Genomic DNA, 12,626 nt, shown 5'->3' with positions numbered 1-12,626 from the left:
GTGATGGTGGATGAAATAACGGAGGGATTTGAGGACCTCCAGCTTGAGTACCACCCTACCGGTGAAGGGGAGACTCGGCTGGGTTCTGCTCTGAAGACTCCATGCCTATGGCGGAAGGAGCTCATCAACCTTCCGAACTGGACGCCTCCGCCTCCTCCTCCTCCTCCGACGAGTCAGGGCACTCTGCCTCCTCCACCGCCTCCTCCTCCGGCGAGTGACGATCAGGGCACTCGGCCGGCTCCTTCTCCGGCGCGTGGCGGCACTCCGCCTCCTTCTCCGCCTGCGCCGGCGCGCCCGAGCAACCAGCCTCCTCCTTCTCCGCCTCGTCAGCAAGGGCGGAAGAGACCCGCCGCCGCTCCGGCTGCTCCGGCGCGTCGTAGTCCTTCTCCTCCGCCTCGTAAGCAAGTAAAGAAGACATCCACTCCGTCTGCTCTGCCGGCGTCTAGCAGTACAGCCAAAGGTGGGAGGACATACAAATTCAGTCCTTCTCTGAAGACTCCAGAGAAGTTACCATACGAGAGGACCCCGGAGGAGAACGCCGAGATCACGCGAGAAGAAGTGAGGAACTTCTTTGAAGGGGTGAAAGCAAATAAACATCCACCTCCGGAGGAGAAGGTAGATCCGGTGAAAGCGAACCGCACTCTGGCTGCCCTAACAAAACCACCCAAGTCTTCGCCGAAAGGCAACTATGAGCGCATTATTGGAAAGGCATTTGCCGAAGCGGAGCGGTCGGGAAGTACTGTCAGTGATCAAAGGCTGAAAGAATGACCTGAGGATGGTGCCCGGTTATAGCAATCTTGTAGATTACCTGCCCGACGATGTACATTATGATTTCATGGAGGTGCAGATACAAAGATACGAGTACGGGAAGCCTCTCGTCAAAGATGAAAGATCTCTATCAACGATGATGCGAAGATTGCATGATTGGTACTTGAAAATCTGCAGAGAGTCTGGGGGAGGAGTACTTTGTATGTGAGAGTTAAAAAGGAGCATGACCTCGTTGGAATTGGACTGTTGCCTGTTCCATTTGAGGAGTTCTTTCAGTTTTTCAATCAATTGGCCCTCGATAAAGCAACGGTCACCTGCTACTTTCTATATGTAGTACTACTTCTGTCATTAAGTCTTTCTATATAGCTCAGCTCTTTCATTGCATGTATTTATAATTATCCTCACTATATTATGCAGATTGAAGATCGTCGAATTGAAGAAAAGACAAATCGGTGATATTGGGTTCATTAACACAAATCTCATAGATGTAACTCAGGTTAAATTTCATGCCACAGATACCGAGGCCAACTTGCTACGATCGTTGGTAATGAATGAAAACAAAGATATAATACTCTTTCCTTACAATTTCAAGTGAGTGTTACTGTCTTGTGCATATTCGGTTTCCCTTATATATTAGTCAAGGTTATAGTAATGTAATTGATGAGTTATGCATGCGTGTGCAGTTTCCACTATATTCTCCTAGAGATTAAGCTTGAGCAGGGACTAGTAACCGTCTTAGACTCGAGACGAAAAGATCCCCAGGACTATGCGGACATGACTCAAATGCTCGAGAAGTAAATTAAATCGATCATTATCCACCATATCAGCAACTTTGTTCATTTCCTGATATATCAAGTAATTGTTTTCTTTGTCTGGCAGGGTTTGGAGAAAATTCACCAAAAAAGCTCCGGGACTGCCGAAGAAGCTGCAATTTAGACACCCGAAAGTAAGTACTATAGTAGCATGTTCCGCGCATCTCCTAGTGATTCAAGTGCTAGTTTCATCAATACCATTTGGCATTCTTGCTTATCAGTTTGATTGACCTCTATTTCTTGTAAAGTGGTTGTGGCAGGAACAAGGGAATGATTTCTGTGGATACTACGTCTGCGAGTCTATCCGCCACACGACCTGTGAGCGGGGCTACTCTGACGAACAATATGAAGTGCGTAAATAACAATATTCACAATTTTATTTTATTACCATCATTTGTGTTGAGTTTCATTCATTCATATATATATGTATTGACCCCCTTCTTTAAATTAGATGTTTCGGATGCGGAATGAACTCCTAGCACCAGATCGCATGTGAGCAATTCAAGAGGAATTGGCGGCATTCTTTCTTGACCACGTGATCGCTGAAGACAGAGAATACTATGTGGACCATGCGTCCGTATGTTAGGAGATTATATTTGTAAGAGATAATTATTGTATATATGTAGCCAGTAGTGTCGGATAGATATACGAGAACTTGTTGTTCGACCAATCTCTCGGAGAAGGAGAGGTGGTCGATATCACTTCTCTCTGTATGCATATATGTTCATGACGATCTTCTGTTTCCTTCGTTTGCTTACTAGCTAGCTAGCTAGCGTGTCTAGTCCTCTCTATACGTATGTATAGTACGTAGCGTCGACCAAGCACAGAAATAAGAGAGGACACTTATCTCTATTAATTATAGCTAGCTAACACAATATATGAAACACCTAAATTAACTCCCCAAAACCCCCAACCCCCCCCCCTTTCAAAAAAAACAAAAACCCCAGCCACAGAAATGCTGACGCGTGGATGCCTATTGGTCCCGGTTGATGCCACCAAACGGGACCAAAGGCCCTCCTGCCTGGGCTCCGTGCACAGGCCACGTGGAGGCCCATCTGTTCCGGTTCTGGATTGAACCGGGACTAAAGGGACAGAGCATTAGTACCGACCCTTTAGTCCCGGTTCAGGAACCGGGACAAAAGGCCCTTACAAACCAGTACAATAGGCCCGTTTTCTACTAGTGCTTGTGTCCAGACTCACACAAAGCCCTCTATGTTTGGTTCCAGTTTGCAGGAAAAACATGATCCTGACCGTTCGACAGATCAATACAAACCTACGTTGGATGGCTTCCGGGACTCGAACTCCAGACACGCGTGGGCGGTTTAAGGTCATGAGGGTAAAGAGTCCGACGTGTCTTGTGTCCAGACTCACACAAAGCCCCCTATGTTTGGTTTTAGTTTGCATGAAAAACATGATTCTGACCGTTCGACAGATCAATGCAAAGCTGTGTTGGATCGCTTCCAAGATCCGAACTCCAGACGTGCGCGGGCGGCTTGAGGTCAGCGTTGGAGATGCCCTTACGTTTTTTTACATAGGGCGTATTCAACAGAAAACACGAGTGTATAGCAGCCATGGCGGTCCCGGCGAATCGATACGGCCGGGCTGTGGCCTGTCCGATCGGACGATGCCCTACGCAGGTTGGATGGGAACAGCAACCCACTCACCTTTCCTTGCTACCTTGCTTGCTCTCGTCGTCTTCCTTACCGTCGCGCCCACCCTCTCTCCGCCCTTTTCTCTTGTTATATAGTAGTATTATAAGTGAGGTGAGAGGTGGCTTAGCTACTGCCCTTCTCCGCTGCCAGCTCCGGCCTAGCCTAGCTGCCCACCCTCCCTCCCCTGCCGCTGCCGCTGGTTGGTGACGGCTCGGCGAACTCAGCGGCCGCGACGGAGGTATTCCTCGAAGCATATGCTACTACATTCGTTCTCTTCAATTTGCCCGCTGTTTTCCTTGCATATAACTAGCTAGCAACTCGCTGCAAAAAAGAAAAGAAAACTAGTTAGCAACCATAAACAAATATTCTTTGTAAATCTCAAAATTTGAAGTCGTCGGTGACGAGGGAAGCGAATATAGTGATGATCGATCAACCAACGTGGGATAAGCATTTCTGGTTCGGCAATGCTCCTACCGCCCATTTCCTAGTATCTCCGCGTCTAATGTTTTAGTATCTTTTCTTCCTTAGCCTCTATTATTATTTAGTCTTTTATACAAGTATTTTATGTTTCATATTCTTTGTCTGATGTCTCATATTACTAGTCTCAAACTTGGTTTAGTTTTTCTGAGTATTGGTCTTTCACAATCTCAATCTAATTAATTAAGTTAGGGATATGGATTAAAAAACGAATATGTGTTGCTAACTCAGGGGCAGCCATATCCCCAGTCTGCTAGTGTCAAATTAAGTTGCAGGTGCAGATGAGCTCGGGCTCAGATTCGAATTTTCGTTTTCTGAGAGCAGCGTTTCGGTGCCCGGGTGCATCTGCACCCGGTCAAAAAAAATTCGTAAAAAATTCAGAAAAAATCAAAAAATTCCAAAAAAAATTAGGATGGTAGAAAATTTGATGCGTGAGGTACGCTCCAATTTTCAAAACATTTGAACTTGTGTGCAGCTCTCAGCAAAAAAGACAAATCAGACTAGAACAGTATGTGAACAGTACACATTTTTACAGACCTCCGATTTGTCTTTTTTTCTGAGAGCTGCACAGAAGTCTAAATGTTTTGAAAATTGGGGCGTACCTCACGCATCAAATTGTCTACCACCCAATTTTTTTTGGAATTTTTTGAATTTTCCTAGTATTTATTTTGATTTTTTTCGTGAGCGCAGGTGCAGATGAACTCGGGCTCAGATTCGAATTTTCGTTTCTTGATGCCCCGTCTTACTAGTCTCAAACTTGGTCTAGTGTGCTATATACCGTCTGCTAACTCAGGGGCAGCCATCCCCATGACATATGCGCTGTAAATTGCTGTCGCTGTACAGATATGGATTAAGAAACGAATATTAAAACAATTTCAATGACACTATCTTGAACTATTTTTTTTTGCGGGTGAATAACTTGTATTACTCAACTCATAGAATTACAATCATCAGCAACTAGCAGGACAGTTTCCTCACGACCAGAACCCAACTAAGTCATGGTTCTACCTTTGGTACGAGCAAAATTAGCTAGACTGTAAAAGGACTGTCGTTGACGACGCTCCTATCATCTCTCTTGTTGTTTTGCGATAAATTGCACTTCTATAGATGTTCTAAATTATCCTAAAACATTTGTTTTTTGAAAAGGAGGAATACCCCCGGCCTCTGCATCAATAAATTATCCTAAAACGTGTTAAATGCCAACAAAAAATGGTGACCGACAATTTAAAAAACAAATGCCTACCCAATAATATAATTTATTTGATTTTTCAGCAAACACAAATGCAGTAGATTAGTACAAAAAGACTGAAGCAGGCCACTATCCAAGTGTGGAGTAAATAATTACAAAGAATGCATTTGACAAGAAGTCAAACATGCCGTGCAAAGATATAAAAATAGATTTTGCGGGAGATAAAATACATTACATAGTTTCACATGATTTGTTGGGACGGAGGAGAAGCAACAAAGCTGGACGTACGTAGGTAGGTACGCAGGCTTTGCACCGATGGAGGGGGTTTGCTGTGCCGGCAAAGGACGAAGAGCATTTGTGCGTAGCACGAGCCACTCACGTTATGTTGAGCTCTTTGTTTGTTCTCCTGCTTTACCAAAAGAGAGGGATTCGGTGTCCCTCTTCTTCCTTTTTTCACTGCCTTTACTTTTTCTTCATTGTCATTCTTGTGTTTCTTTTCTTTTGCTTTCTTATATTCTAATTTATGACTTTTAATTTGGTCACACTCCGCTTTCATTTCCTTTGTATTTTTTGTTTTCCACATTTTACTTTCCTCCTCCATTTGTTCTTCCTTACTTATTTCATTTTCTTTATTTCAGCTTATTTCATCTTAGTCTTTATTTTTTATTTTTGTTAACTCAAGTTTTCTTAGTTTTCTTTGTTTATGTTACAATTTTTGTTTTTACATTCACATGTTTCGCCAATACATGCATCTTCTAATGATGTTATCATATAAAATATTCAGGTAATTTGTTTTTAGAATAATAGCTTATTTATCTACTATAATAAATATTTTAGTTTGTTTTGTATAGTTACTTTCTTTTGAATGAAAATAAAACTGAACACAATAAAGTTTACTATCTTTGTTCATAGAATATGTGATACTTTTAAGCAGTTACATGCGTCCATTTTTCTCCAATACATGACCATACATAATTAAGGATGGTGGACCATATTATTAAAGAAGAATCTGAACATTATCTGACAAAAATAGATTCAGAACATGCATGAACCTTTTCGGTTAGATACATTCACTGGTTTCACAAATAGTAGAATATATTTCAAGATAAAAATTGTACATACATACAGAAACATTTTATTTATTGAAACAGTTTTTAGAAATCACTCGAATTTGTTATTAGCCAGACGTGCCCTTGGAGGGGAAGATGAACATTTTCCATAGACGGTCAACACATCATAATATCCTATTATATAAATATAATAAATATATTTCCAAAATTTATATGTTTGTATTTTTAGATATACAAAAATCAGAAGAAAAAATTAAGCTAAACGGTTAGATGATCATCATCCTTGATGAGCAAAGCAATCATCTGCAATCGGACGGCACCAGGTTTGATGGAATAGCGGAAGCTTCTTCCTTTTCTTGCCTTCTCGTTTCCCCTCGTCATCTCATAGTCACTAGTGTTCAGGCCCTCCACCCCTCCTCCCATCTTTCTTTCGTCTCTCTCTATGGATAAAAACACATTGTGTGTGGTGGCTAGCTAGCACTTACTATTGTGATGCTCCTGTCGAGATAAGAGAATATCCAGCAGATCTCCTTTCCCCAAAAAATATCCCATGTTGGGGGGAGTTGGGCCTAGTTTTTTTGCTCCAGTAGATCCCCTTTTGTATTCACAAGTATTGGTAATCACCAATATTGCCTTCCCCCAACTTTCCCTTGGAGGGGAAGATGGACCTTCCCCAGTAATCGACTCGAATCCTGACTGTCATTGTCCCTTAATAACAGTGACACACTAACAAGTGGACCCTACATTCAGGTTGGTCTGCTGGGGTTGAGTGTATTGGGGATCTGTTGCAACACTTACTATAATAATCCAAAAAGTGTTATTGGGGTAGCTCTAATAACACTCTGTCAGCGATAAATTATTGCAGATATGATGGATATATCTAACCGGACGGTTATTCCAAGGGCACAAGTATATTTAATCTTTTTCAACTTCTTATGTTTGTTCATTTTTGACCTTTTGTATTATGCCTTAGTAGTTAGTTACTGATAAAGTAAGTCTCGTTCTTGTTTTTAAGCATTTGCTTTTCTTACTCTAGGTGTATGACGTGTGTAACAAGTCCCATATGTGGAGGGTCTAACTCACTAACTTGCACATGAAGTGCAGGGGAGAAAGTAGACCGATGTTGGTACTGGCATCGAGCACTAACGTTGCACCTCCTAGCTCGCCAAATGCATCAGTGGTAAACCATGGTGATAGTTGTAGGCTAAAGGTGACCGGCAGCAACAATTCCCGCAGGGGCAAGGATACGACCCCGACGCCCATAAATCCCCTGCTCCTAGCATCGGCATGCCTTGGCTCCTCGTCAGCACTGCATTTTCTTTTCGAAAGGGAAGACAAACATGAGCCACCAATGTTGATGCCTACGCAAGTATTTCTTGACTTGCTAGCGGCATACACCCTTGATAGCAGCACCAGAAGAAGTTTGGCCGATGTGGAAGCTGGTGTTGATCAGCATGCTTTGCCATCAACGCCTTCTCATGGCTTAGAAGATGGCATTTGTCAGCCTGCTTTGCCAACCATAGTTTCTCTCAACATAGAAGATGGTGTTGATCAGCTTGCATTACCTGTAGTAGCTTCTAATGGTGTAGAAGATGTTGCAGATCAGCCTGCTTTGCATGAAGCAGCATTTGAAAACATAAAAGTACAAGATGGTGTTGATCAACATGTTTCGCTAGCAGCAGCTTCGCTTCTCAAGGGTGTCACTGCTAGGGGGGACACTGCACTACATGCGGTTGTAAGCCATGGACACAACCCAGAATTCTTGAAGTGTGTTAGCATCATTGATGAGAGGGACCAAGACCTCCTGTTTGCGGTTAATAATAAGGGTGACACACCCTTGCATTGTGCTACCAGATCTGGCAGGCCCCATATGGTTTCTCATCTCATTGAACTAGCTGAAAATCGCAATAGCCTGCAAAAACTCTTGAGAATAGAGAACATGCTTGTCGAGACAGCCTTGCATGATGCTGTCCGCGTTGGAAATGAACATATTGTGAAGATTCTATTGAAGGTTGATCCTAGCTTGGCTAATTATCCTAATGAAGGCACTTCACCATTGTACCTAGCAATTTTACTGGAAAGGAATGAAATTGCAAGGACACTATATAATATGAGTGATGGAAATCTGTCGTATCGAGGATCGCATGGGAATAATGCGCTACATGCTGCGGTCCTTCAAGGCATGGGTATGAATTCTCCTTTTTGAAGTCTATTACTCAAAATTACCAATGAAGTCTAGATGCATAAATTGTTTGAAACCTATAAATCTCATGGTTGGCTACAAACTTTCTACACATTTTTTCTTGTATGCGCATTTGTTTATTTTCATCATCAGAGGAAAGAGACTTTATTAAACTTCTGCTACGGGGCTCAAGATAGCATGTTGAAATATGCCTTTAGATATATTTTATGATACATCATCACATTTTTATTAGCTATTTAAACATAATATCTCAAATTTATATTACCAGTTAATAGTGGATCACAACAATAGAAAATGGAGATATTTTAAAATCCCATAAGTAGGAAAAAAACGTTTGGCCGCTAATCTGGTGGACCTATTTCTATAGATGAACCACAACTAATAGCTAGATCTTCATAAATGTCCTAAACACACCACAACTTTTGATTGTCCTAATTTTGGCTAAACAGGTCACAACTATTAGATCATAATAATTCTACCTATACAAATAACAACCAATGGATCACCGTGGGTCTGAATCTAATGGCTCGGATCCAAGTCTATTAACATAAATGGTGTATAATCTTAGTTTCAATTATTTTTTTGTTTTGTTCTGGTCATTAGGGGATTTATATATGAATAAATTTTCTTGTATGTTTTATTAAAAAAAATGAAATATTATCTTGCCAATATTTTACCATCACAATTGTGATTGTGTTTCCAAACGAGAAATATATTCTGTGTGCAATATAACTATATATTATCTATAAGATGAAAATATGATAGGCATAAGATATATAAATGATGGGTTCAAGACAATATTATTTCACTGAAGAATAGTTATGATTGAGAATATGCGTCCAAGCATCCAACTATATATTTGGTGGCCGCCGCCATCAGCAAATAAAAACATACTTTGTCAGCAGCGATAGGAAACTGGTGTTGTATATGTACATGCTTCGGGTCATCACTAAGTACTTCTTTGATATATGACTAGGGAAAAACCAGAGTCTTGGCGGCAATGATTGTTAGGAAGAAGACGGCGTAGTGAAATAAACGACTGATTGAAAATTAAGATTGTTGACAGAACTGTGCCATCCAAGAAAGTGTAGTCATGCCATTTTTTTTTCTGGAGGTGTATTCATGTCAATCGACACAACACACACATATACATGAGCTAGAACTTAGGCTGCATCAATTGAAGAGTCATTATAGCAGTGAGAGAGACAAATCAAATAGATGGTTGATGATGATGATGATGAAACCGGCATTAAAAAATATTCAAAAAAAGTGTATCTAGTAGAATTTTATACTTTGACCATGATATGCAAACATATTAATAAATTTTCTAAAATATATATAATTATATTGTCATGAATAAAGTTTTGCCTCTGTTACAAACCTAATTTGTTATCGACATATTCCTATACCGTACAAAATAACTATCATCTGTTTTTCCAGTGAATTGATAAGTAAATAAAAGGAAGATCTCTATAAGGAAAAATATTGGTATTAGCCTAACTATCAACACACATAGTTTTTTCTATTAATTAAGAAGCCTTTATATTATTCAATTGAAAAGACCATTGATAAATTCAAATGGTTTATAAACACCAATGTAAATATACATAAAGATTTTCCCTTTTTGTTATGATTTTTTCATCTGAAGTTCTGTCCTCATATACATTCAGAACACAACATTTATTCTATACAAGAAAACCCATATGATCTAATAGGAAAATATTATTGGCCAGAAAATCCCACCATAATATGGTAGACCATGCAACCAATAGATTTTTTTCATAACTGTACCTAAACTTTATTCTATTATCCGTTTTATGATATTTGCAATGGACCACAACAGATAAATCTTTATTATAATTGTGCATCAAAATCATCTCGGCATTGCTCTAGTGGACCCTAATTAGTAATGGACCCCATTATATCAATACTCATATGTGTCCATCTAAAATCACATACAAATATCAAACCCTAATTTGGGTTTTAAATATGTGTACTAATCAATCATCACATATGAATTATCAGTTAGCTTGGGATATAAACTTCAATTATTTGTACTAATATGGTATCATGCACAAATGACACATACATTCATGCATTTAATATGGTGTTTTCACAGTTGGTAATAATCATTAGTCTATAAATGAAATATGTGTCTATGGTTCTCACATTATATTAAACTTGAGGTGGCCATAGGACTATATTATTTTCAGTCACCTAAGGTGAATTCCAAAATCTATTTTTCAAACACACTTTCAACAGACTAAAGACAGTGTACTCGGATTTCCTAGGGTCACTGTGCTAGTTTCTTGTATTTAATCACGTGCCTATCATGTTGCTTCACTTATCTAACAAACGATATATTGTTTTCCAGTGATGACGAAACATGTGCTAACATGGAATAATAGCCTTACCACTTATGGGGACAGAGATGGGAGTACACCACTTCACCTTGCTTCATCCCTCCGGTGTTCCAATGGATTCAAGCAAATATTAGAAGCTAACCCGGCATCAGTGTTTCAGGAAGACAACAACGGATTATTCCCCATACATGTCGCTGCGTCAGTGGGAGCGAAAGATACCATAAGCATAATTCTTGACAAGTTTCCTGGTACTGCCGGACTGTGCACTGCTGAAGGACGGACGTTCCTTCATGTTGCCGTTATGGAAAGAAATCTGACCATTGTCTCCTTTGTTTGCCGAACTCCAACTTTAGCTTGGATTTTGAATATGCAAGACAATGATGGGAACACTGCATTGCATTTAGCTGTCCAGGCTGGGAAGCTTCGAATGTTCTGTTCTCTCTACGGGAATAAGGAGGTGCAATTAATATTAAGAAATAACAATGGACAAACTGCCCTTGATCTATCCAGAAGCTTGCTTCCTACGGGGATGCACTACATGCAGGTAATATACCCTCATCTTCGCTATTCTTTCAAGGCTTGGCTGCTTCAAGAAAAACAAAATTATACATGGCTTATATCTCCATATGGTTCTCATATTCATGTTTGTTTTTCCAGAACACTGACCAGAGGATTCACATGGCACTCGCATCGGTTGAAGGTAAACATAGTTTTCTTTGTCGGGATCAGATTTATGGAAAATATACTCAGCCAAAAAATTCAAAGGATATGATCAGTGAAGAAGAGAAGGTGAAAGATGCAAGCCAAATGCTTGGCATTGGTTCAGTTTTAATAGCAACCGTGGCCTTTGGTGTAACTTTTGCTCTCCCTGGAGGCTACAGAGCAGATGACCATATAAATGGAGGCACACCAACACTCGTTGGGAGGTATACGTTTGACGCATTCATGATGGCAAACGCGTTAGCCTTTATTTGCTCCTCAATAGCTACCATTGGTCTCATGTTCTCTGGATCTTCTATGGTTAAGTTGGTGAGCCGCCAAATCAACTTACGCACATCTGTGTTCTTCGTGTCAAGCTCGCTCACAAGCTTGGCTGCTGCTTTTGCACTGGGTGTGTACATGGTGCTAGCTCCGGTTGCTCATGATACTGCCATTGCGGTCTGTGCATTTACTCCTCTTGCAGTGTTATACAGAAATTCTGAATTCTTAGTAAAGTTGGGTATTCTTGCACGACCATTGCGCCTTAGGGTGGGTCTAACTCGTGCAATAAAGAAAATATCAAGTATTATCTTTATCACAATGTTGAAAGAACTTTGGCCTTTCATACTTATCTTTGGTTGGGCCGCAATTGCAAGAAAGCTCCGGAGCCACCGATAATATGAAAGCGTCAATTATGTGGGCATGATACCTATACCACAATTGAGTGTAAATGATACGTACTATGTAAACCAGAAGATGATAGTAGTGCGGTGTCCTCTTGTATGATGTTTTTTCAGTTATTGTATGGTGCTAATGAGCTTTGATTTGGCCAGTGTAAATATCATGTGTTATGTATCAAGACTTGTTGGTTGTACATTTATTCAGTTACACTATATATGATAGTTGTACATATGCATATTAACAACCTTAGCCTAACTACCGTGTATATCCGGTTGTATATGGCTTTGTTGTTCATGCCCCAAGATTGGATACGATTTGATATGATTAACTTGACATAATGACAGGATGTGTTCCGCTGGAACCTCACTACATCTGGGTTCTTCAACGTCGACTCGCCGTACCCTGCACTCACGCATTCAGAGGTCCCAGTGGATAATAACAAGAAAATTTGGAGATCGAAGATTCCACTGAAAGTTAAGATCTTCATGTGGTATCTTTGAAAGGGAGTGGTGCTAACCAAAGATAACCTCGTCGGTCACAACTGGCAAGCAAGAAATGTAGCTTTTGTACTCACGACGAGACAATCAGGCACCTCTTTTTCCAGTTCTACGTGGTTAATTATCCAAATAGCGTCTAATCTTTATCCGCCCATAGGTGTTGCCAATATTTTTGGTCATTGGTTGAACAGTATTCCTTATAGATTCAAAACGCT

The 12,626-nt window shown here is 40.4% G+C and overlaps 1 protein-coding gene across 4 annotated transcripts; it reads left to right on the top strand.

The window, feature by feature from the left end:
- The first annotated feature begins 3,304 nt into the window (after nt 1-3,304).
- Nucleotides 3,305-12,626, top strand: LOC125543241 (ankyrin repeat-containing protein At5g02620-like). 4 transcript variants are annotated; one of them, XM_048706552.1, is made up of 5 exons: nt 3,305-3,470; nt 7,005-8,154; nt 10,546-11,078; nt 11,192-11,460; nt 12,259-12,626. In XM_048706552.1, the coding sequence occupies exons 2-5, from the start codon at nt 7,062-7,064 to the stop codon at nt 12,383-12,385; spliced, it is 2,022 nt and encodes a 673-aa protein (XP_048562509.1). In that variant the 5' UTR covers nt 3,305-3,470; nt 7,005-7,061; the 3' UTR covers nt 12,386-12,626. The 4 variants fall into 4 exon arrangements, with proteins under 4 accessions (XP_048562509.1, XP_048562501.1, XP_048562495.1 ...); XM_048706544.1 differs by lacking the exon at nt 12,259-12,626 and having other exon boundaries at nt 3,306-3,470; nt 7,073-8,154; nt 11,192-12,158; XM_048706538.1 differs by lacking the exon at nt 12,259-12,626 and having other exon boundaries at nt 3,306-3,470; nt 7,068-8,154; nt 11,192-12,158.

This window comes from Triticum urartu, chromosome 1, assembly GCF_003073215.2.
Source record: "Triticum urartu cultivar G1812 chromosome 1, Tu2.1, whole genome shotgun sequence".
NCBI classification, from domain to species: domain Eukaryota; kingdom Viridiplantae; phylum Streptophyta; class Magnoliopsida; order Poales; family Poaceae; genus Triticum; species Triticum urartu.
Note: the sequence above shows the minus strand (reverse complement) of the source record. Positions and strands in the feature narration are given on the sequence as shown.

Bases quoted from the DNA above. Each gene is read 5' to 3' on its own strand.
- LOC125543241 (XM_048706529.1), top strand. From the start codon at position 7,062: ATGAAGTGCAGGGGAGAAAGTAGACCGATGTTGGTACTGGCATCGAGC. The intron at 8,155-10,545 runs GTATGAATTCTC...ATTGTTTTCCAG, and splicing joins TGCGGTCCTTCAAGGCATGG to TGATGACGAAACATGTGCTA. The intron at 11,079-11,191 runs GTAATATACCCT...TTGTTTTTCCAG, and splicing joins CGGGGATGCACTACATGCAG to AACACTGACCAGAGGATTCA.